This window comes from Acanthaster planci, linkage group LG15 (genome assembly GCF_054643075.1).
Source record: "Acanthaster planci isolate LZ-2023a linkage group LG15, COTS_SCS, whole genome shotgun sequence".
Taxonomy (NCBI): domain Eukaryota; kingdom Metazoa; phylum Echinodermata; class Asteroidea; order Valvatida; family Acanthasteridae; genus Acanthaster; species Acanthaster planci.
Window position 1 is genome coordinate 8923025 of NC_141791.1, and position 26165 is coordinate 8949189.

General features: G+C 43.3%; 1 protein-coding gene across 7 annotated transcripts in view; it reads right to left on the reverse strand.

The window, feature by feature from the left end:
• Positions 1-24742, reverse strand: part of LOC147796667 (uncharacterized) — a 111525-nt gene extending 86783 nt beyond the window's left edge. For 6 of the 7 annotated variants that reach the window (XM_087146804.1, XM_087146805.1, XM_087146806.1 and 3 more), the window contains exons 1-3: positions 24648-24742; positions 17783-17957; positions 6315-6425 (exon numbers count right to left, since the gene is read on the reverse strand). In XM_087146804.1, the coding sequence (XP_087002930.1) occupies positions 6315-6425; positions 17783-17957; positions 24648-24658 (297 nt within the window). In that variant the 5' untranslated portion in view covers positions 24659-24742. The remainder of the gene's footprint in view (positions 1-6314; positions 6426-17782; positions 17958-24647) is intronic. The other variant, XM_087146807.1, reaches the window with a different exon arrangement.
• Between the last annotated feature and the right edge of the window lie 1423 nt (positions 24743-26165).

Below are 26165 nucleotides of genomic sequence, written 5' to 3' on the forward strand. Positions count from 1 at the left end.
CTATTGAGAGCAAACAAATCATGGCAATGCCCAGTAGCTCAGTTTTTTGTGCTGAGCACAGTCTTTTGTTATAAGGCCCAACTCTTTTGTCCCAGTTCCAGGCTCCCTGGCTCTGCATATAAAGCGTATGTACTCGAAAACAGGTCGCCCGGCAGGGAGTGGTTAACAACAAGCCCTCCCCTTTGAACAGTGCCACTCACAACATTTCAATGTGGAATGAACACCATGTGTAACTGTTAACATACTAAGGTCATACATCAAGTCTTTGCATACAAAACATTTTCTTTGGGTCCTTGCATGTAAGGAAACATTGTGAATCAAATGTGGCCACTGAATTGCCTGACACCGACCAACATACAAATTAATGGCATAATACTTAATGTATGAGCAAAATAAGCAAGTGGAGCAAAGGATATGAATAAATTATTATTCACAAATACTTTAGAGAGTATCCCTATTAAACGTGCAACATGACAATGTATTAATATTTGATAATGGCGAGTGCAATTTGATAGAGCCCGCTTTGTAATAAACCGTGCTGGCACCTGGATAAAACAGTATAATCTTTTGGGTGGGTGAAGAGTCTTTGTATGCTACCACAAGCACAACTCGCCACGCACACGAAATGTCCAGATAAGGAGATTCTTCCGGACTACTTGCACAAGGAATATATCACAAACTGGAGGGAGGTGTTTGCGAAAATGACAGTAAAAATCTGGAATAAAATCTTTTATCGTATATTAACTTCTTTTGACTCTCTGATTTAAAAGGTATGAATGAATGGGAATAAGTATATACTTGGTCGGTCTTAGTATAAGACTGGCCAAGCACATATTTACTCCCTTAGCATCAGACAACATGTGATCGAACAGCAGAACTGACTACCTTGGAAAATGTGCTACAGCTAGAGATTATTGGAAAAGAGTTTTATGTTGAGTCAAACAAGTCTCATTCTTTTACCTTACATCTTTTTAAGAAGTAAATAAAATAAAACCCTTTCCAAAAGTTTGAAACCTACTTGAAACCTACCAACCTACCAACAAACCTATCCTCATTAAATGAAGCACTATGAATTGAATAGGCAAACCATAGGCATCTAGTGTGGAATATTTGGGGTTCTTTTCCAAATTGATCGTTCACCAACTCCATAAGGTTCACACAAAGTTTAATCCCAAGTTACCAGCCAGGATCTAACAAACAAGACTTATTTGCGTAATATAATGATGCGCCTTTTATGCTAATTTTTTCCAACCAACTACACATGTACAGAGTTTGCAAGATGCACAGAGTATGCATTCAAAAACCCTGCGCTACCCTACAGCTAGTGGGCATTGGCTATTCATCGGCAGCATTTTTACAATGTGATCACCATGTACATTTATTTATAACATCTCTCTCCATCAGTAAATTACCTTTAATCTCGACATTCTACATGTATAATCTGTTCACAAATAGGTTATTTCTGGCCAGCTTATTTTTCATTGTCAAAACTCATCAAACTGACAGTGCCACCTTGTAATTTTCTGACAATATTGGAACACCGAAAGACTTGAGCTAAGAAAAATTGTATAGAGGAGAATGTTTATAAATTATTTTGCATGCACAATGTACTTGTTTGTCTCGTGATCTTATCAAATTTTCACTTTCACTGATGGGGGGCTTCATGACAACTGGTACGGGCTGCACAAAGTTTTTGTGTCATGTATTCTCACGCAGTTTTGTATTGTTCTGTACAGGTTTTTAAACAATTTTTGGGCAGAAATTCATCGTAATGTTAGTGCAACACAAATGTACAATTTTCCATAGAGGTTCTGATTTGGATAGAGTCATTTACAAGACCGCACCTAAAATTGCAAATCCATGGAAATGGTTGTGGATGGAATACACCATGGACGGGTGGACAGTAAGGCAATACAGTCCGTGCCCGGAAAATCCAAAATCCTGAACATGCGGATTGAAATTTTGAAAATGGAGCCAGACTGGGTGGGAAAAGTGCCAACTCACTCTACAAACCTTGACATTTACAATTTTGGTAAACCTATTATTAGTTCATTTTAACCTTCAGGAATTTCAGACCAATATGTAACAATAAGAAGAAACAGTTAAATTAAAATGTGCATTGCCTAAACTGCAAGGGAAAAAAGACAAATAGTTGCAATAAGAGGTTGTAAAATGCATTACAAAGCCTCTATATTTCAAGATGTGGGCATCCTTAAAGAGGAAAGGATATCAGCCTACATGTAAGTACATGTAACTAAGTGCATGAAGGCAACACACTAATTCTGCACTCCTGCGTGCATTTTAATTCTTATTTCTTGCATCAAATACGGTACCGGTAGGTGAAAAGATTTTCCCATGCACAAAGAAAAACATGTCATAAAAAGTAATTTTAAGCCAGGGTTACAGGTCTCACGTGATCTGAAAAGGAAATCTCTCTGAAAGCATTGACGCGCATGTACGAATGTATGTATAATGTATGCATGGGTGTGTGTACATGTGCATGGTTGGCTTGCGAGTGCATATAACCAACATCCTGTGCAAAAACAGCCAGCACTGAAAAGTTCCCAGTTAAAACCCTGGTGCAGCGTACATGGAGACTGAAATCTCATATGATTATTTTCGTGTAAATGGTTCCCTCTGTAATGATGAAATAAAATTGGCTATTGATAACCCAGCGATGGGACCATGCCCTTGATGCTGGTCCCAAATGATCAGCTACATAGTCCAAACCATCCATCATTCGGGAGGTGTTAGTCGAACTACAGTTAACTATACATGTAGTTGTCACTTAAACTTGCCCTCTATTTTCCAGTTGGTCTATCACTGAACCTATAGCATAACTCAGGACTGGGCATCAATTCATCTCAGTTCTCACACACTGTTTTACTGTCCAGTTCCCATGCTTCTTCCTTGGCAAAGCTCTAAGCCCAGGCTGTTGACAAGTTGTTTAAACAGCAAACTGAGGAGCTGATGGGCACCAGTTTTAACCCTTAAAATTTGTGCTTCCCCAGTGAAAAAAGTGCCTCACTAGTTTAAAAATATCTTCAAGGATGAAATGAACACCATGAAACAGGTTTTGTAACATAATTTTCAACCTGTTCTATGGCTTTGTAAAGGCCCAGTAAGCTACTGAGTACTAATGACACATTGAGTGTTCTGCAGGTGGGGCTTTGCATTTTCATCAATTGCTGTTTTGATAGTATTGGGACATTTGGCAACAGCAAATACCTGATGAGCGCTTAATACAGAGACTCCCAAATGTTCTTAACCACTTCATGCCGGGGCATTTTTCAATGTTGATGATGCTGGGCCGGCATGACTATCGTTTTTTTCGTTTTCAAAATCCTTAAAAAATTCATCATTTTATTTATCGGTCGTTTATAGCCACACAAAGTAATCTTTGGGCACTACTCTAAGTTGACAGGTGACCTTCATTGACGCCCGAATATTTCAGCCAGGCCTGCAGCCTTGTAAACAGAGCCCAGATTGTGCGGTGTTATACAACTGTCTTTTGTTCACGAACCTGGCTTAGTGCACTGCTGACCTCTTTTCAATAGGGGCCAGATTAGCATGCAGCGGTGCTGTGTGGCTCATCTCTGCGGTGGTGGCACGCTTTTGTCCCTGGTGGTAATCCGCTGGCTCTCCACTCGCCCTGGTATACGGTTTCAAAACAAGGCTGGATTATCACCACTTTTGAGAGTGAAAAATGTCGGTAATGCCCAGCAGCCTGGTCTTTTGTTTGCAGTACGTTTTTTTGCTACAGGGCCCTGTTTCCTTTGTCCGAGTTTGGAGACCCCGGCCATGCATATAAACCATATGTCTCAGATTCCGAAGTCTCCGGCAGGAAGTGGTTAATACTGTGCATGTCATGGCAAGTACCATTTTGCTACGTTTAGGCTACCTAAGGTAAACATGTCCAGTACAAAACTACTGAAATTCCCCACAAAAATGTCCTCTATCCAGTCAATCCAATATTAAGTAGCTTCCATATATGCTGCAGGGGTGAGATTGACCAATGATAATAGCTGAAAACAGCTGAAAATGGCATCAAGAAGCTTCATGGTGAAAATCTCCTATACCTCTGTGCACAGCCAGAGGAAAAAAGGTGAAACCCAAAACAACAAAAGCTGAAATCAGCTAAAAAGCTGAGAAATCTCACCCGTGTCGTTACATGTTCACTTTATGTCATTTTCCGTGTGAAGAATTTACACATGAATTAGGCTTCTGGCACTGCCCCTGATGGCTCTGATTGCTGTTTGTATCATCAGCTATTTATAAGTATTACTCAATAAGTGAAATAAAATGCATCATGCTATGGATCACCAAAAGCCTTTGATGAGCTGTATTTTGCAATGAAAGCAATATGTGAATCCCTTTTGTTTCTTCTTGTCAATCTCCTTTTGATTGTAAAAATTTATAACACATTTGTTCATGTATATAAAAACAGGACAACTAAAGCAAATCCAAATGTCATCACATACACATAAAGTATTAATTGAGTGATCTGTTTAGTAATGTGGGTAGGGTATAACACCAGTCATCACAGTATCACATGCATCATCCCTGCCATTGTTATCTGTATTTTCAAAATTCACCGAATGCAGAAAACAAACCAGCAACACCTTCGGAATTTATTTTTAGGGCAATTCTAAGTGAACAAATCACCTCTGGAGGATGCTCCAGTTTATGCATAATGCAGAAGGTGCAAACTTCCCCATTTTGCATAATGATGCGTGTCTGCCCGTGTTAGTTGTACTCTGCTTGCATAACATGGAGTTTGTGAACAAGAGATGTTCTCGTGTTCCCAGAATGAATAAGTATTGTATTTCATTGGACAGCCAGGGGCTGACAATTAAAAAAGAGGGAGTGATTGCATGGTTCATAGGTAAGTCCTGAATTATACTTAACAGCTGTTTCAAGCCCATGTTTATATTTTGAAATATATGAGGAAGTTATCAGCACTGGCCTCCATAGATTGGCATAATATGAATAAATGCGGATGCGTTCGTCCATGAACTGGTTGGCCCATTTACTCAAACATTCAGAGAGTACCTGAATTTTTTTTTCAAAAGAACTGCTAAGGTGACCTTCAAAAGGCCAAAAGACTGTTGCTACAATGGAGGCATAAATGTGACGTTATTTTTATGTACTTTACAAATGCAAATGCAAGCAAAAAAATTCAAGAAAATAGGAGAAAATAATTATATGGAAATTAATGACAAGCTATAGGGATAGACAAGGGTATGATTTTAGTCATGATTCAAATCCAAAATGATTTTGAAATTGTTTCCAATTTACTCCCAAAACAACCAACTCAGATACCGATGCACTAGGTCATTCTTCCAGCTTCATCTGAAGCAGATAATTTGTTTTGAATTGTTAAAAAGGAGAGGGAAAAATGAGGGGAAAACAGCACTGACAAATTTACCATTGTTGCCACATACAGCATTTTTTACCGAGCAGAAAAAAAAAAGACAGCTAGGGAAGCAAAAACAAGTGTGTGCAGATGAATGACAGGTCTGTATAGAGTTAGAATTACTACACCTCGTAAATATTCATGAGCAAATCAGAGTATGTCATTGGCTGATTCCACCTCACATCTGGGAAGTAGAAATGATATGTGATCATGTGACGTCATAATGATGAGTATCTGCCTCATTGCCATGCGGTAGTTTTTCTGATAGCACCAGAAAACCCCTCTGGAACCCACCGCGTAAATATGTAGTCTGTGTCATGTAGTCTTTCTGGAGTTGTATCCTAATAACTTTTACAGATAAGACCCAAAACATATGTCAGCAAAAGACAATTGAAGCCATGTTGCTGTGCACATCTGCACTCGAGCGTACACGGAAATTAGCAGTTGAGAAACAATGGCGTCTGTGGGTAAAAGTAGCCTTAGATTTCCGTCTACATCTGAATATGAACTTGAACTTATTGTGCACTCATGTATTGTGCTGAATGAAGATGCAAAATCTACAAGGGCAGTTATTGACAAGGCAGTGAGGTTCCTAGAAAAATACTGTTAAGACAAGAAGGTGGATTTTGAAGAGGCTTCTCAGTCGGAACCTGCAGAATTGAACATTTAATTGAATATTTATGAGGTGTAGTGAAACAAATACAGCATGGTTTATTTACAGTGGGAATTACACTTCGCATAGGAAGGTAGTCAAGCTGACTTACACCTTGGGACAGTAATTCCCACTACTTCCTGTCAAATCATGCTGTATTTGTATAATACTATATCACATGAATGAATGTGGCAACAACAGTGACTGCATTCAGACAGCAACAGGGTGCATGACAAGTACACCTGCCTGCTGAAGCTGTGTCTTGCTACCAATGCCTTGCTGCTCGTTCACATGAGGGATCAACTGTAGCTGCTGCTGTTGCTGCTGCTGCTGTCGGCTTTCATTACCAACTCGAAGCTGCATGTTGTTGAGAAAAATTTATGACTGTTACCTTGGCCACATATAAAGTTCCATTGCTTTGCCATCCAAAACCTTCCTATCTTAGTTACAGATCAAACACCATCCATTTATCTGGGTACTGTACAATACCCCTGATTACTGTAACACCCATTAACAAAGTGCAAAGGTAAAACAATTGCTTTCCATGAGCTGCTCTTGTGATATTTATATCAACAATCTAATTTGAGTCTCCCATGTGAAATGTACATGCTAAACAAATTTATTGTTCACCTATTCCCCTCTACACTTTACAATAAATGTAAACATACAGCTGTCCAATCATGATTTTACAAGTTAAGGAAATCACAAATATGGAGAGTGTAGGCATCTTTATACAATCCATAGAATCTGAAGTAAGGGTCGGAATTTAAGTTTTATTTGCTAAACATTTAGTTTAGCAACACTTCGATTTGCCCGATTTTGCTTCGATTTTTCCCGCAAGCTCTTGGACAAGCACTGAGCATACAGTGCTTATTAATAAATTTAACCATTTAAACGTTTGGCCAACACAAACAACAGAGGCGACCGCATGTTCACTCTGTTTCTGCTAAACAAGGACAATTTTAATGCAGTTATGTACCTCAACAACAATGCATACTTGTGGTTGTTGGAGTGTAAGCAATGTCCTTTTATTGACAACATAGGACTTTCAAGAAAAAAAGGAGTGAGAACGAATGGGAGATGGAATACACTGTATATTCATTTTGCCTGTTCAGCAGAATATTTTCTTTCTTCAAAAAAGATAAATGTTTTTTTGAAGAAGTTGTTTATAAATTTGGAAGCCTGGAAAATGTCTACACCAGGCTATTTGCCACAAATTATATACTCATCAAGAAATGAGACCGAGGGGTACCCCCAACATGTCCAATCCCTATACACATTCCAGACTATTGTTACTTAAAGCATCCCCCAAGATGTCTGAAAGGAATTCCCCAGATTCCTGTGAGACAATGACCAACACAAAGCAGGGGGGTTCTCTCTGTCTCATACCTTGCTGCATATGACAAATTAATGTCAAGAAAAGGAGATGAAGGACCATTATCTAATTTATCCAAGGCTTTACAACCAAGTGGTAATCCACTCACTAGGGGGAAAAAAAGCCTGGCTGGGGTCCAGGCAGCATGCTGGAGAGGGCCCAGGATTTTCCATTGTAATACTGTTTCTGGGCAACTGTAACAATCCTACCAATGGCTGCTTTGCTTGCAAAGAATCAACTTACTAATTGGCTGATGATCAAAACATCTGCCCAGCAAGTCTTCCTAGTAATAGCTGCATCTTCAAAGATATGTGACCCAGACCCAAAAACTTCAAAAGATACATTGTGTCTAACACAACAATAGAGCTGTCAATCACTCCTGGGGAGATATCTTTTTCTGCAGAGCTGAGGTGGATTTATTCTACATTTTTTTTCATCAGGACTTGCTGAGCCACTCGAAAATAATAATTTCTTTCCACTTATTTTTTGGTGTGTTGTGGGCTAAGTCAGATAAAATCATTTTATTAAGTTTTAAAAGAGCTGAATTTTTTTGTTGGATGTTTAGACAAATAAAACCTTGGGCACCTGATCCTTCATCTTACGTATTATGAGGAATGTCTACTTTTGCTGCTTGCTCTGTCTGTTTAGGCTTTTGTCTGTTCACAAAAACGGATAAAGCCGGAATTAATGGAATTCAATATGATGCATGTATCTGCAGAGAAATGCCAGAAATTTTAACATTTTTTATTCCGGTGAGATTAGGCTACACAAAAAACACACATGCAGCACCGAAGCAGGGACGCATCTCACTTGGTGCTGTAAAGGGTTGTGATTGGACAGTCACCATGTGAGCAGTGCATCTGTGCTTAAGTTGAGCGGGCGGCAGCACTAAGGCTATTAAACAACCCACTGTCAGCAAGTCCCTACACGTGATTTTTTTTGGGGTGCCATTTTAGCTTCTAAGATGTTCTACATTTGATCTAGATTAGAATTAGTAAAACATTAATTAATTAACACTGCCATCCACCATGTACTTTGGGGAATGTTTGTCGAGCGTCCTCACGTCAAACGCCTTGTTCTTTCTTGGGACCTTGGTAACGTCTTGCGCATTCTCACCGGTCCTCCCTTCGAACCACTGTCGGATGCATCTGATTTCCATCTTAGAATTAAGCTGGCATTCTTCCTGGTGGTCGTTACCTCCAGACACGGCAGTGAACTGCATGCCCTGTCAACTGCTGAAGGTCACATACGCTGGGAGCCGCAGAGTTCGTCTTATCCCAGCCATCAAATTCCCAAAAGAACCAGACGCCTGTCTTCTGGCCTCCAGACATTTTCGTCCCTAATATAACCTCTCTTTCAGCAGATAGCTCCGACAAGAAGTGGTGTCCGGTTCGTACCTTCAAATGGTATCTCGTGAGGACCAAGCCTCGCTGTGAGAATGGTTCCAGACTTTTCATCACAACCACAAAACCCTTTCATCCAGCAGCAAAAGACCCATAGCTCATTGGACGGTCTTGGCCATTGTCTTTGCAAGTCAAGACAGGCCGACTCGACATGACGAGACGACTCGATCTCACATCAGAGCCCATGATGTTCTGGCCGCCTCTGCGTCCTGGTTGTTCTTCAGAGGTGTCTCCTTGGCAGACATTTGCCAAGTGGCTTGTTGGAAATCTCTTTCCACCTTCACCGAGAGCTACCTCAAGGATGTCCGGCAAAGTGAGATGACTCACGGTGCAGCAACCCTACCGCTCAGCGATTGGGACAGCATCCAGCGCTGTCCCTCACCGAACAAAGAAATGCTCATCGTAGATGCTATTCCTTTGTTGTAGAATAGTGAGTGTTCGCTTGAGTAGCACCTGCCTATATATGCCTGCATATGTAGGCTGGACAGGGGTATGTGAATGCAGGAGACTCCTCCCCCACATTAGTGTGGGTTGGGTCTCCTAGTGATACTTACCCCTGTCCAGCTGTTCACGCCTGTCCTTCCCCACTTTGGCTCTGGGGAACTTCTCCGTTTCAAAAAGAAGGACCAACATGGTGGCGGAACCGCATTGCATTGTGGTGGGTCAGGGGGCAGCATGCATAATCAAGTCTTTTCAGCGAACTGTAATAGGCACATGGGAAGTTTGCATATATAGGCTGGACAAGGCCAAGTAGCATTAGGAGACCCGACCCACACTAATGTGGGAGAAGAAACTTATCAACCGTAGTGCGCCCTCTAGTCCCTTGATGCATAGTAGAATGGGCCCCCATGTTCGTCCTTCTTTTCCTTAGGGTGATTCTAAACGGACGTATCTTTTTTACTTTTTCGAGTTAATCGAGGTTCCGTTTCGTTTCCAAACCTTTGTGATAATCTGATCAAACCGTAACGCATTGTAATAAATGCACATTCTATAGTTCCCGAGTTAATATGTGTATTTTCTTGTTTTGGTGGTATTTTTCTCTTCTCATGTGTGCGCATTTTATAGATTGTTGACTCTACGCTATTATACCCCCAAGCGATACATAGGGTCAACGGGGCTGCCCTAGGATTGTTGGGGGTTCCGTGAGGCAGTGCAAATGATCAATACCGTGGTTCCCCTCTTTCCTTGGTATGTATGTAGGGTCAATAAGCTGACCCTGGGTTTGTTTGGGTTTGGGAAGAAGTGCGAAACGTTTCGAATTCCATGACCCTACATTCCCCTATAGACCGACAGGAATTGGTCTGTGGAGGATCGATTGGCATCTTGCTAAACTTGTGATTCCACGGCTAATCCCTGCTGGTAATAGCATCTTGGTTCAGTTCAGGGTTAGCCCACGCCACACTTCAAGGGTCTGAGCTGCAGTGTTTGCGATATCTGAAGGCTCAGGTCCCAAAAGTAACACCGAAGTACAGCAGTCAACGATAGTGCAGAGTGGCGCTGCACTCAGGGTGGAAATTTTCCCTGCTAGCTAGGTCTGGGCGCAACACCACTGTGTACCAGTTCCCAAGCATTACGGACAGGTGACAACTTCTTGTCAAAATGTACCGTGGGCAATGCCTGACACTGGCTTGGCTTACAAGACTATGCGCCGGAGCGACCTTATGCCGCCAGTGCTATCTACACTGGCCACATCACTCCTGGTGCCACTGTCTTCAGACGCCCTTTCAACTGGGACAACAGGCCGTGACAAAGGTGTTGACTCTTCACGGAACATCGCAGAGACAATACCAGACCATGCGGGCTTACCACCACTTGCGCCCGGAACAGAGCCCACCGGCCTCATGCGCCGTTGGGGCTTTCGATCTCTGTACGTCACCCTGTCTTCCGGCTACCTTCCTGGCCTTTCTGGGAAGACTGCTTCTACCTCTGCAGTTCACCAGCCCCCTCCTGCTGTATCTTAACTACAGTCTGGGCAAGCCTCAGATGCCGCAGCTCAGCTCGTCGGCCCTGTGCTGCCATGGACGCAGTGTCTGCAGAAAGGCCTGATGCTCTGAACGATCGTTGGACAACGTCCAACACATCCAGTGAAGATCGTTCGGCACTGGATGGAGGATTCCTGACCTGGGTTGACGAAGAATATCCTCCCTCTGGGTCAGGGGCCAGCATGCATAATCAAGTCTTTTCAGCAAATTGCAATAGGCACATGGGAAATTTGCTTATGTAGGCTGGATAGGGGTATGTATGATAGGGGTACGTGGGAGACTTAGCGAATTGAATCAGACGCAAAGGAATTTGCATATTTAGCGACTGTTTGGGGTTATGTTTCTCTATGTCGCTTGATCTGCCGTGGCTAATGCTGAAGTCGGTGGAACAGAAGTCATAATGTACGTGAAGACAGTACTAAGAATTTCCAGGAATATTCTGGCCTGTATTTCTGCAAAACACATTTCTTTTCTTTACTGGTGTTGCTCATTTTGAAATCTCTGAGAAACTCAGCTTTCAATTAATGAAATTCAGCTAACAGTATTCCAGAAAATGCATGCATGTGGCAAAACAACCTAACGTCCTTCCATGAGCGAGCACACTGGTTTTGCACTAAACCATGTTGCCTGCTAAAAGTGTCCGAGGATGCACTTGCAGCCGCACAAAAAAAATCCATAATGCATTCAATACGAGTGGAGACATGACTGATGGCTATTGATATGCTATTTAGCATAACATTGGCATACCATGTAATCATTTAAGCACCTTTTATTAACTTCCGCTCTGGCCATTTTTAGGAATTAGGTTCGTCTCTGCTACAGCCGTTTTAAAGAAATTTCTAAAACTCGTATTTTCAGGGCTAAAATTCATAATTCAAAGTCTACATTTAAATTTTGTAATAATTCCGCCAAAATTGGAATGGTTGGCAGGTATGTAACTCCACAGTCAGAACAAAGGGAGTGTATCTGAACACTGAGGCTGGCTTACAAGTATGTCACCCTGCTGACCAATGTCAATATTAATCTGGCTCCACATTGTAAGACGAGCAAAACAAAATAGACTATTAACTCACAAATGACAACAGCTGGAAAGCTAAAAGGACTTAAAATAAAACACAAGATACACTCACAGACAAAGCAGCAAGCCAGGACACTTTGCTACAAGGAAGAGTGACAAATAAGTGAGAAAAAATGATAAAAGCCAACATGGAAAATCTGCCCCACCTAGAGTGGGACGAGTCTACTACTGCATACCTACCAGATTACCGATACGTATATGGTCCATTACTTCCATTCACTAAATTCTTGATCACCAGCAGTGCGCCCTTATTCGCTCGACTCCCGCAAAGGCAGCTGCTATGTTCTTCCTCTTTTTCGATGCACAAAGTGCGCTGAGGCCACGAGGGGAGGAGGGAGGGAGATTGGTAATGTGGTAGGTATGCAGTAGTAGACTCATCCCACTCTAGGTGGGGGGAGAGTCTACTGCATGCAATTTACGCAGATAACCAATACATATGCAGAGTAGCACCGAACCAGAGAACAGTGGGAAGGCGAGAGCGCACTGACAACCCTGAACCCCAGGGGGAGTCACATATAGCCTGCAATGAACAAAAATAACAAATTAGCAAAGGACTGCAAGAGGTAAGCACAAAGAACAACTCACCATCTCAAGTGTATCCACTTGCATGACCGTAACTGGAGCTACTGAGATCCCATCTTGAGCACGGCCAGTCCGTGGCTAAAAGGAAGACCAGCTTCACACCCAAATGAAGTAGGGTAGCTTCTCCCACAGGTTCGAAAGGGGGGCTAGCTAAAAGTTGAAGGACATCTGCCAGATTCCATGAAGGAACAAGTCGTGTGGTTGGGGGCGTTCAATAAACATGCCCCAAAGAAGATGATGGATCAAAGTGTTGTTAGAGATAGAGGATCCATCAGGAAACCCACCGTGGAAAGCCGCCAAAGCCAAACGGTAGTTCCTGATTGTTGAAACGACGAGGCTAAAACGGAAGAGATGCAAGAAGAACTCTGTTACAAGGGAAAGAGTTGCTTCGGCCAGCTTCGCAGAATGTTGTCTACACCAGGAGTTGATATGTGGAATGCGCCTTTCATAGATCTCTCTCGTTGACAGCTGTCTGCCTCTGGCAGCCAGGGCAGCAGCATCTTGAGAAAAACCCTGCCTACTGAAAGGATCATCGGACGATATCCAACACGTTAGGTATAGGTGAAGAGATGCAGATGGAGATGGCGAGAGCCGGGTTGGAAAAGCAGGCCATGACGCTAAGGGACCAACAAAGGAATGTTGACTAACAGCCTCACGACGCAGGGAAACCATGGCTGCCTCGGCCAGAAAGGAGCAATGAGAAGAATTCCTCAATGCTTTTTCTCTATCTTTGATAGGACTCCTGGAATCAGCAAAATGGGGGGGGGGAAGCGTAGGCTGTTGGGCAAACCTTGTACCACGAGAGAGCATGGGCCTGATTGTTCTGTATACCGGGAATACGCTTGACAAGTACCAGGACAGAATGACAAATGGACCACTGAAGTAGATCCCAGGCCAGCAAGCAAAGGGTAGGCGAACAAGTACCCCCTTGACGATTGATGTAGGCGACAGCCTCAGCGTTGTCTGATGGCACTAGCACCGTCTTGTTTGTCGGGAGCAGCAGGAAATGACATAGAGCATTGAAGATTGCCTGCAGCTCAAGAACATTTATGTGGGAGTCCGCATGGCTGGTTCCCATTGGCCCGAGATCTGATTCGGCCGCAGCCTGGCTCCCCACCCGTAGGTCAAAGCGTCTCTAGTCAGTACCACGTCATGACCCGGAGGGCAAAGGGAAGGCCGGTGGTTGGCCTTGGACGACCACCACGTCAGGAGATGACTTAGAAAAACTGGAACTGGGACGTGGAAGTCCAGTGAGTCTGTGTGTGGTCTGAAGTGAGACAGGAGCTGGAGTTGGAAAGGTCTCATGTGGAGTTGGCACCAAGGGACAAGGTCGACAAGACTGGCCATGAGACCGAGAAGCTGAAGCCAAGCCCGTGTAATGATTGACCAACTTAAAATAGGGCAACACACTTTATCAGATTGTCCACGCGGGCATTCGTAGGAAAAACCATGCCGCAGCAGAGATCGAGAACAGCCCCGAGAAATGTTGGCATCTGTGACAGATTTGTCATTGACTTGTCATGGTTGACATCCGAGACGAGTTGTAAGAACGCAAACCGTCAGGGTGATCGACCTAGGATTAACCAGTCATCCAAGTACTGAAAGATGAGAACTTCGGAACAACAAAGATAAGCCCCCACCACTTGCACCACTCTGGTGAACACTCTTGGTGCGGTGTGGTGGAAAGCCCAAACGGAAGAGTGCGAAACTCATAGGTTTGATCTCGATACGAGAAGTGTAGAAATCTGCGATCATCTGGGTGAATGGGAACGTGAAGATAAGCATCCTTGCAGTCTATAGAGGATGCTCAAGCCAGAATGGAAATTGAGTGAAGAACTGTGTGAAGTGTCTCCATCCGGAAGTGTTTGGTTTCCATTTCCCCACATCTTTCTTCGGAGTTAGATAAAAGGTGGACCAGAAACCCCTGCAGGCATGGAGCGTGGGAACTGGAACGATAGCCTTTTTCTGCAGTGGGTTTGCGATTTCCAACTCCAAAGCCTTGCGTTTGGACTGATTTATGGGGATTTGAGTTAGTCGCAACACTGTGTTGGACCAAGGGGCACTTGTGAACTCAAGATAACTGCAAAGAAGAGTATCAAGAACCCATTTGTCCGATGTTATCTCCCTCAAGACCCTGCGAAAGTTAGAAGACGGCTGCCAACAGGTTCAAGATTGACGACTGAAGAGCAGTTGCCTACGCCGACCCCAAACAGACCGCAGGGGCCGGCGGGTGACACCACACTGGGCAGTGGAAGCAGCTGGAGCCGAGTAGCAGGTCTGTTCCAAAGCAGGTTGCAAAGGTTGATGAGCATGCCCAGGAGGCCTAGGAGGAGCTCGAAGAGATACCCTGGCAAACTGCTCGAACCCCGTAAGCAAGGAATCATTGAGACAGTAAAAGGCCATAGTCACTAACTCAGAAGAAATATCAGAGCCCTTCTCACATGCCTGGGACAAAAACTCGGTGAGGAGGAGAAGAAAAGACATGTACTGGATACCCGAGTAAGCAGCTTGGTCAACATCTTTCAATGCTGTCTCCATCCGTTGAAGATTCCTATCTTGAAATACGTTGGAAGACTTGCCCCTGCTTGGAAAAATCTTTATCTCTTGCCGTGTTCGGATAATTCTGGCACAGAGAGAGAGTGATCATAATCACCTGAAGGAAACTTGAAAAAGCAGTGCAGACAATAGCCTGAATTTCACCACTTGGCCTTTGCCAGTCTGTCTATAGCGTCTACGCAAAAACAGTTGAGAGGAAACTCTGGAAAGAGGGGGAAGATGAGGACTGTCCGATAGACGACACTTAAATGAAGGTCGCCCTCTATCGTCAGCCAGTGCTGGTTTAGGCAGCCCCAGAACTTGTATCATTTCTCGCTTTGAAAGACGCAAGTGAGACTCGGACGGTGAAAGGTTGTTCACCGAAAGTGGCTCGTCCTTGTCCGGAGACTGTCCAGATCCAGAAATATATGAGGAAAGCTCAGGGCCAGAGGCAAAACCCACCATACAGCAATCATCCATTGTGGGTTGAGAGGGACCTGTTTGGTGAAAAACACCTTGAGGCTCAGCTGGAGAATCGTCTGAACAGGCCAGGGGCGGACAATAGGGCTCCGGGTCCGGATGTGTAGTAGCCGGAGGCGGCGAATATCGCCGGATGCATTCTGAAATAGACTCAGGAGGGGCACATAGCGTATCTTTGGTCGAAAGAGAGCTGGAGCCTTCAAGGCATGATGTTTCTTCCTCGGATGTTCTAAAGAATGATGTGAGGAAGACAAAACCCCAGATGATTTACGTTTTTGCCCAGCAGAATTTTCTGAGTCAGTCCACTGTGAAGAAGGTTGGCCGGAAGGAGGATTGGCTTGCGTGTCAGCAGGAAGCGGGTCAGAAACAGCAGGAGGCTGAAAACCCCGACGGCGAAGCAAGCCTAAAGGCTCGGGGAGGGGGGCATGGTGGCCAAAAGAGTAGGCAATGCCTCAATAGAATCCCACCCAGGTGCCGTAACCGAAGGCAAACCCTTGACGGACCAAGAGCAGGACGAGCCCTCTGATTTCTTAGTCACTGAACCCATGCGAGAAGCCACATCCAAAGGTAGGTGAAAGGGAAATTCCCCGAAAGGCCAGATACAAACTTACCCAGCCATAACCGTTGTATGCCCACAAGAAAAAGTCAACGTAGGGGTATATCAACCGCTACACAGACTACATGGCATGTCATGTAAAGAGGGTGGGGTCACACCAAACACTGTGACTGTCGAGAAGAACGGTCTGAACTACAGTGCCGGGAGTAAACAAGGTAGGACTATACCGTAGATAACTGAGCCGGCCCAGCAACAACATTTGACGGGGTCAGATACACTCTATACTGAAGGCCGGGCGGATGGACTGAGCGGGAAGAGAGATGGAATAAGCCCATTGGCGAGCGGTACAATGGCAGGGACAACCAACCAATGCCACAACCGCTCGTGGAACCTGCAGTATGGCATTGCTGGACCGGACGGCAAGCCAAGCAGCGGCAGCTCGAAAGCTGATACGGCCAAGAGTCACCCAATAGCACTCCCGTGGGCACACTCTGTTACGCCCCAGACGGCCAGTAGAAGGGTGTAGATGGGCCGCTAGGTTGCTGGGTACTGGAAGACAGCTCGCATGGAGCATCTAAGATGCTAAGATTGCCCAACCAGCGTTACCGGGCTGGACGGTAAGCCAAGCTGTGCCCGCTGAAAAGCCGTTGCAACTATGAGTCACCCAGTAGCGCTCCCATGGGCGGACTCCGCCACGCCCCAGAAGGCCAGTAGGGGGCGCATGTATGGGGCCAAAGACGCTCGAAGCTCGAAGAAGACCCAGGGGCATGCAGCTGATCAACCGGATGTATCACCCTAAGCGTGGGACTGGCCGGCAGACTGCTGTGAGAAGCGAACAAACTCGAAGAGCGAACTCACGATGCTGGTATCGCACAGTCGTACCCCGAACCGACCGAAAGGAAGGAAATAGTAAAACTACACACTGTCCTATTTCCTGGATTAGCAAGGATTGAAAATGCCACACAACTGTCCTTACCAACCAAGCAATCCCCAGCGAAAGGGCAAATTACTGTGCTCGGGGTTAGGGGTTAGAAGCACAACTCTGAAACCTAACCTAGCGCACAAAAAGAGAGAGAAGCACAGCCAAAGAAAAAACGCCGAAACTGTAGGCGAAGCTAATCAAAGTATACACAAACATGAAATAAACAGAATAAATAGGCAAACGAATACAAATTTATTCTGAATCAAGAAATGTATACAAGAACACACAGCGCAACCTAGGCGAAGTCTGGAAAGAGGTAAACAGAAAATAGGTCAAACAAAAAAAGCCTGCCACCATGCGCAAGGCTGAAAGGAACGGCCAAAATACAAATAAATACATGGGAAAAGGAACTGTCTTACTGCTCACAAGAACACATGAACAAGAAATGACACCGAAACCACAGGTAGTGAAGGAAAACCTGTCGAAATTTTCGGAGCCAGACAAAAATATGTCTGATAGTAATGGCATGAAGAAAAAGAGGAAGAACATGGCTGCCGCCTTCGCGGAGTCAAGCGACCGAGGGCGCACTGCTGGTGATCGAAAATTAAGCGAATGCAAGTAATGGACTGGGAAAATGTATTGGTAACTTGCGTAGGTTGCAGGCAGTAAACTCATGTTTTTCAATCAGAGTGTTTGGCAGGCAGGCAGGCAGGCAGGCTACAAAATGCTGCTGGAAAGGAAATGTAAGCAGATGTGTCACACCCACTGGGAGAATGTTGAAACTCTCGTTCTTTGACTTACGTTGGCATGACGTACCGCATCTTCTGACTGTTGCCTGCGTCGCATTTCTTGTTGAGATAGAGACAACCCACTTCCCTGCTGCTGACGGCGCATTAATTCTTCCTGCTGTTGTTGCTTCATCAATGCTTCTTCTCTACGCCGTTGCTCATCCCTCTGGCGCATTTGTTCTTGACGTCTAGGACATCGAAATCAGAAAAAAAAATTAGATTCTGCATTTTCTTCTTTTGATGTAAAAAAAGTGGTCGCTCATTTAGGTGCGTTTTTGGCAAAAAAATCACGATTTGGCTGATGCAGCCACTGTTGTTTTGCCGCGTTGCCAAAAACTGACCAAGAAGTGGTTTTACTGCACTAAAATCACTCAGGCAAAGTCAAGTTAATGAGGATGGCAAGACAAGAGTGTTCATGTTTTCTTTAGAGGTGATCTTTAACCCTATCCACACAGAATTGAACACCAGTAAAGTTTGTGAATTTGTGGCATTGGGTACTGTACCCATAAACTGCTTGTGCTTTAAAATGGGTTCAGGCATACCCAAAATAAACAGAGTCCAACAGTTTTTGTGCACAGTTTATCATATGGTCTTGGAATGTGTGTGAATGGGTATGGTTCCTAGTAAATCACTCTGGGGAGTTAGGGCTCAGGAAAGGTCAAGGTCACTTGTAGTTGGTTTGTCAGAAATGAGTACTTTTTATGGCTGTATGGTATGAAACCTACAGCTCTTTTAATCATACTGTCTCTATCAAACCCTTGACGGGAATTTCTTTCCTAAAGCTGACTCCAAGAATTCCAGCCTCGCTTGGCCACGAAGGCCACCTGCCTAACTGCAAATTCTCAGTTTGTGGCCCTGCATGCTCTGCACACTTTGAATTACACGGCGAAAAGGCTGATTGTTCGGTGGCATGCGGCTCTACTCACCCTTCCACATTCCCATTGCCTCTTTTCAAAGTAGGGACTATTGAGAAACTGGTGATTATGATGAGAATTCGGACTTTTCATTTCTGGGCTACGCACAAAGACCAATTACCATATATACAAGTTTTGAGTTTTAAAATGCAATAGTAAGTCTGATAGTGCCACAAAACATCAAGTAAGATGCAAAAGAGCCAAACTTCATGGGATTTCAAATTAATTGAAATGGTTCAGGGCACCTATAATCAGGGATTGGCTTTGGAGATGAAGCCTCAGACAGAGATGAAGTTGAAAAGCAGCCCAGAGTAACATGTTATTGTCGTGTATGAATGAACTCAGATCCAATTGCTCAAGCCATAACCAGTTCAGCACAACCCGTATGTAATCATGATAATTTTATAGAAGTAGGGAAAATAATGTCATTGTATTTCCAGATTTCAATATTAACCACTTCGGGCCGGGGCATTTTTCAACGTTGAGGATGCTGGGCCGGCATAACTATCATTTTTTCCGTTTTCAAAATCCTTCAACAATTCATCATTCCATTTAACAGTCGTTTATAGCCGCACGGAGTAATCTTCAGGCACTACTCTAAGTTGACAGGTGACCTTCATTGACGCCCGAATATTTCAGCCAGGCCTGCAGCCTTGTAAACAGAGCCCAGATTGTGCGGTGTTATACAACTGTCTTTTGTTCACGAACCTGGCTCAGTGCACTGCTGACCTCTTTTGAATAGGGGCCAGATTAGCATGCAGCGGTGCTGTGTGGCTCATCGCTGCGGTGGTGGAGAGCTTTTGTCCCCGGTGGTAATCCGCTTGCTCTAAATACCCCAAACCCTGGTATACGGTTTCAAAATAGCGCTGGATTATCACCACTTTTGAGAGTGAAAAATGCCGGTCATGCCCAGCAGCCTGGTCTTTTGTTCGGAGTACGGTCTTTTGTTACAGGGCCCTGTTTCCTTTGTCCGAGTTCGGAGACCCCGGCCACACATATAAACCATACGGCTCCGATTTCGGAGTCCCCGGCTGGTAGTGGTTAAAGAAATTACACCAGCAAAACCCACAGAAAAACAAACTTGCCCTGGCACGTGCTGCTGCATAGTGTGCATTTTATACTTGAGAGCACGGTATTAATGTGTTGATACCATGTTCTTCACGTCTCGAAATTTTTGCCAGTACTCGTAATTAAACGATTAATTGCGATTAGCCAAATTCACTACTCGCCCAGCAGTATGGAACATTGATGTTTTTTCGATGTGTAACTGTACAGCTGCGTGCGTTGGTTGCCGCATATCCATCATGCCTTCTTTGGCAATGGCACAGCACAGCAGGAACCAGTGCTTTATGGCATTGTGCATGTGTTTGCATCACTACGATAGTGAAACTCGAAGGTTACTTGTGATAAAAATGGAGGTTTCTTTAAAAATTTGCAAATGTAAGGCGGCATCGCGAAATTGACCAACCGTTCCGCACCGCAGACATCCCGCAGGATCACGGAGAGCACGCTAGTCCCCGCCAAACAAAAGAGCCCTTGACAACCGGGTGCGCCCGCGGAAGGAACACAATATGCAAGATTTATGTAAATTACAAGTCTCATGAATACGCCCGATATTCAGCGGATTCCCGGCTCGGGAAAAAAAATCGCTACCAGGCTACTTTCGGCCTGCAATTGACCATGGAAGGAATGGCTTAATTTTGTACCAAACATAGATAACTAATAGCAGTAATATATTTCTCGCCACTGTGGGAAAACAAAATTCATTGATCCTTGATCGTCAGCAAACTTGTACAAGCATGCAAAATTTCTTGTTCACGCTGCCACTAGATTGCCTCAGATCGTAAAATTGTCCAAAAACAGTCAGCGAGCGTATCCCACCAACAGTGAGACCACCAATTTTCCTGAACTGCAGGCACGACGCGGATGCAAAATTCAATCCCTGTTTCGTGAAGTTTGTTTTACAATTGTTACTGACATTTCAAAACATGATTTATTGTGTGATCATCTGGATTAGTACGTTTATGGTTTAACTTTTCGTTCAGATTCGAAGGCTTTTGTAGTTTCGTTCTTTCGCCATAAAACAATTCCATCATACATTAAACAACCGTTAAGTGGGACTTTTACCGTGACTTGAGCACGCAATCTCTGCTTTTTCTGTTCTCTGTCCGAAAAACTGCACTGAACTAGGCATACGAACTCCAGGAACATGGTAACCATGCTTGCAAGCATGTTCGACCGTGTTGACGCGCCAGCCAGCTCAGACACTTTTTTCGCCGATTAATATTGTGCCATGAACATTATATTCACATCGTAAATAATTGACTATTTATCCAGAGGTGGCAGACATACTTATTTTAGATATCAACGATGTACAGTGACGTAGTACTTCAGGCCTTTGTAAGAACTTTGACGGAGTGGCAGCGTGACTGTTCCGGCCACATGCTTTTTCCTTTGACAATCAGGCTTATTTGGCTGTCGAGTACGCCATTGTCCACGAGAAAAGAAAACACATTATGTTTGGCTTCTGTAGCTTTATTTCTTTTAATAGCTTTGTGCGTTGTGGCACAGTCTTCCCCTCGTGGGCCCTAAAATTGAAAACCACCTGGAATTATTCCATAAATGCCAAGATATATAAGTTATATTATTGAATGTTTTGAGGGGAGCGCCCCCAGATTTCTTTTTTAGTAGGATGAAGGTAAAGATACTAACATCATCTTACGCCACCGTTTAATGTTACAGTTTACTGTAAATCCATAACTTTCAACACTTATTCAGCATTAAACCACAATTTTCAAAGAAAGTGTTTGGATATGATTCAAGTATGGACATTACACACTAGTAGTTCGTAACAATTACGATCAGCAAATCATGCAGTCATGACGCAACGCTTTTTTACAAAATCCTCTTTATAGCCCAGGCCAGGAAGGAGATAATTGTGGGGCAAGCATTCAGAATTCATCATCGATATCCCATTAAGTTATACAGGTAAGTTAAAAAATATTCAGACCACATTATTTAAGTTGACAGGAAATTGTATGATTTAAAATAAAACAGGCACAAGGATTCTGCCTTTCAACAAAGAGGAGGTGGAAATTTACCAATGCTTCAAGCGCCAAGGTTTGGTGACGTTTGGCTCACAGTCAGACATGCACAGACATGTACATCTATGGACGCACATGTGCATGTATATGTACATGCACGTGGCCAAAGGGGCGATTTACGGATAACGGCATTTTGTTATTTGAGATTTTGGAACAACTACTAGGAATCTTGAAAATGCTATCACAATGTATACGTACACCAGCTTCACCAAACGAAAGACAAGTTTACAGGCCATCTCGCTCACAAAATCTGGTTGCGTGTGCGCTGGTCTGCCCGGTAAAATCGGCTTCTCTCCGGGGTTGCCTTAAGATTGAGCACGAGTCCTCCTACGATCAACATGCATCCAATCAAATCAAACATCCTCTTTTACAGCTATTTAAGCATCATTGGCCTTATATGAACATGAAGGGGGAGCTTTAAGAGATTGACGCACATGATATTATCTGAATATACATAAGCATAATCGGATGTAGTGAGAATATATCATTGTTGAGCCACGGAAATGCTGTACGTTGCATCTTCTCTCTTAATTATTAGTGAATTCTCACCACGTGCATTTTACAACAATCATGTGATGCGGCCCAACGTATGTCCGAACACGCACCGTGTGCCAAGGTTTGCAGTGTCAAATTCGTCAAACTCGTTATCTATTTTCCGTGGTGTGTTTCCTTTTTTTATCAAGTTTGGTCTGGTTTGAAAGTGCCATGTTTGATGATTTTGGTTTGGTTTTTACTGAGGAGCATGACAAGATTACGTAACCAAACCCTTTTAAAACCAGTTTTCAGGCCCCATTTTGTCTTTTACATGTTCAACCTATACTCAGCAAACAGTCGTTTATAGCAGATTTGGGCCACTGCCAAGGAAAAAGTGTGGGAACTTCATGCGGGCGCGCGGCTCTCAGGATATCAGTCTGATATCAGTCTGATATGCTAATTTGGGGGCCACATCACTTAGCAACAGTACAGCCATGTCAACATTTGTTCGATTGGGTGTCTCAGTGAATGGCTTTTGATTTTTTCTTGATTTCTTTAAAAAAGACTGTTTTACATCCAATAATGGAAAAATAATTTGGACCACCGGGCAACTATTATAATGGGTAAAAAAAAAATCAAGGGACAGACCTACAGACATGACAGAGGAGATAAACTGCAAGTAAGAATTTTTATCTTTGGCTATCCAAATATTATCAAGGCAGGAAGCATGGTACAATGAAAAGGCCATTGGTGGAATTCTCATGAATGCGTTCGTGCCCTCTGCGTCATATAAGAGCTCTGGTCAAGATGATTTTTATATGGCTGGTTTGTTTTAATGCACACTTTGCAAAACGAACAAAAACCTATACATCTTGATCAAAGAATGCCTATTCCTGTCAATAAAATGCACGAATAGTGTATCAGAACTTTTGCTATACTGTATTTAAAGGACAGACATTCTGCGTCCTGCTGTTTGTATTCATGAAGTCGGTCATGTTTCATTGCAGAGCCTGCCCTGAACATTGACTTAACCACGCAAGAGCACACACTGCCGTCCAATCTGCGGATTCTCGCCCTCCTTGACAACAATGGACTGATTGGCGAGAATGCCAACAAACCACGGAAGAACGCTTAGTCAATTTGGCTATGGCGCCTAAGTAGGAAAACATAAAAAATACAAGAGTTTCAATGTGAAAAAAGTCAATGAAAATTTTTCACCTTGCTTTAATTTTTGTTCATGCTAATTGTGTAGATTCTTAACAGTTTACCTCCTTACAAGAAAAAAAATATGTCAGATGGGGTTGAGCCATGCCATGAAAAGCTTATAGAGCTGCCATAAACCAATTGTGGTTACTGAGCTGAAGTTTGAGGTCATGTGCAAGATCTATTCAGGCCAGGTGCCAAGGCATGCATATGTGAAAGCATGCCAAGCAAGGTTGCAGGGCTTGTACAAGGCAAGCATGCATGCTGGGTGCTACTGATCGACCAGAGTGATTTCATGGTGTCATGCTATAGGTTAATTTTGCAGATTGGCCTGAAAATTTGGTGCAGAAACTTCGAAACACAAACATAAAAAAATACAGGAGGCAAAAGATTTTTTAAATATATTTTTTAGTACCTGTGAGGTGGCAATATTGGCAAAAAATGCATGAGGCAGTCTCTACAAAACTGGGGGCAGGCCACCTCACAATTGAAAGGGCAGGGGAACTCTGGTCTCCAATGAATCTAGTGAAGTTGTGTTACATTTCTTACATGTTGCCTTGTAATCGGAGGGCCCGTCCATCCATTACATTATCATTTGTGTAGTGGTTTCACAATGGTTTCTGAAAGTCCCTTGATAAAACTGGACAATACTGGATAATTCAGAAATTTGGCCCTCGGTATCCAGTCTGTAGTGACAAGTCAATACACTCACATGTAAAATGATGGTCTACATATACGAATCAGATGCTGTTAAGACGGTAGCAGTAACAGAAAAACATTTTTCTGGGATCAAAGACAATTATAAGTAGGGTAAATATTTGTCACTTTTTTGGATTTTGCATAATCAGTTTTAATTTGGAACCAGATCACAAAATCGAAACCGCATGAATGAAAATCCAGATTTGGGTCCCACTGCTAGTATACTGGTGAGCATGTTACACTTCACATGCATTCCGAAGCACTATCGCTACGAGCTTGGTTCAAAAAATGTTTGAAAACATGAGTATATTTGCCTCTTCTTTCAGAGCTAGGTTGGCATAATTATTTGAAATGCACTAATTTGTGGCTCAAGTCATATATCTCTGCTCATTTCTCATTCTTCACTATACATATACCTAAAAAAATTAACCATAACCACAATGAATACAACCTGTTCAGTCAATTTCCAAATAATTTTACATACCTCAGCTGCATCTCTCTCTGGGTTTCTTCATGACGGTTCAATTCTTCCTGGCGACGCAACAACTCTGAAAGGGAAAGTAAACAATGCTAAATTTAGTGACATCTGCATAAACCAATCATAAGGTTCAACCCAAAACCGTTAAACTCTCACAAAGGCTTTGTTGAGCTTTGCAGGGATGAGATTGACCAATGATGAAATAGTTGAAAATGGGAAAATCTTTTCACACTTTTTTCTCTTCCCAAGGAATTCCTTTTCATTTGACAAATTGTGAAAAACTGTGCCAAAAGTGAGAAAAGTTTCTGACACCTTTTCATACAAGTGGGAAAATATTATTTCAGATTTTCCTTAAAGTGGGGAAACTTTTTCCCACCTTTTCACACAAGTGGGAAAATATTTTTAGATTTTCTCCAATGTGGGAGAAGATTTTCCACACTTTTTCACACAAATGGGAAAATATTTCACAGATTTTCCCCCACAAGTGGGAAAAGATGTTTACATGATTTTGCAAACTTTCTTCATTAACCCCTTGACGACGGGAATTTCTTCCAGAAAGCTGACTCCAAGAATTCCAGCCTCGCTTGACCACCAAGGCCAACTACCAAAACGCAGATTCTCAGTTTGTGGCCCTGCGTGCTCTGCAAGGTTTGAATTACATGGTGAAAAGGCTGATTTTTCGGTGGCATGTGGCTCTACTCAAGCTTCCACATTTCCGTTGCCTCTTTTCAAAGTTAGAACTATTGTGAAACTGGTGATTATGATGAGAATTCGGACTTTTCATTTCTGGGCTACGCACAAAGACCAATTACCATATACACAAGAGCCAGGGTCTGCCTTCTTTCACCATGTTCGCTCGAGCATGGGCCAAGAATAACAGCTGAAAAGAGGGCTGAGGATCTCAATTTTACGGCGGCTCTATCCGCGTCCCGGCGTGAAGGGGTTCAGTAGGATTTGTGCACACATGTAGACATTTATTCATTTATTCTCTGTGGTACAAACATGCACATCTCTGAATATGGAAAGCAGACAATAATCAGTCTGAGACAAAAGTATAATCTTTCATTCTCTGGAATTTCCAGAAGATCACTTGAGGAAGACAGCATTAAAATTTCAAGGCTGTCTGTTTCTGGGTATTGGGCAAAATAAATACAATGCAACAGGCAAAATCAAAGCTGGCTTTGGTGGGAGGTCAGAGACCAGCACTGAACACTGTACTGAACAGCTGAATTACAGTAGATTCCTTTATTGCACTCTCAATGGGACCTAACAGAATCGCACAGTGCTATAACCTGAATGGACGTGCAACATGTGCACTACCATGTGCACATGTTGTCATGTACATGTATATGAATTACGTTTAGATGTACATGTATCCGCAGATGTACATGTACATGTACGTACCGTAATTTTGGAATATGCATGTATGCCTTGTATCCGGCTATATTGATTGCTTTTGTGACACTGATAAAAAAAGCAAAGCTCTTCAAAAATTGCCACAGGACCTCATGCATGCTGCATCAC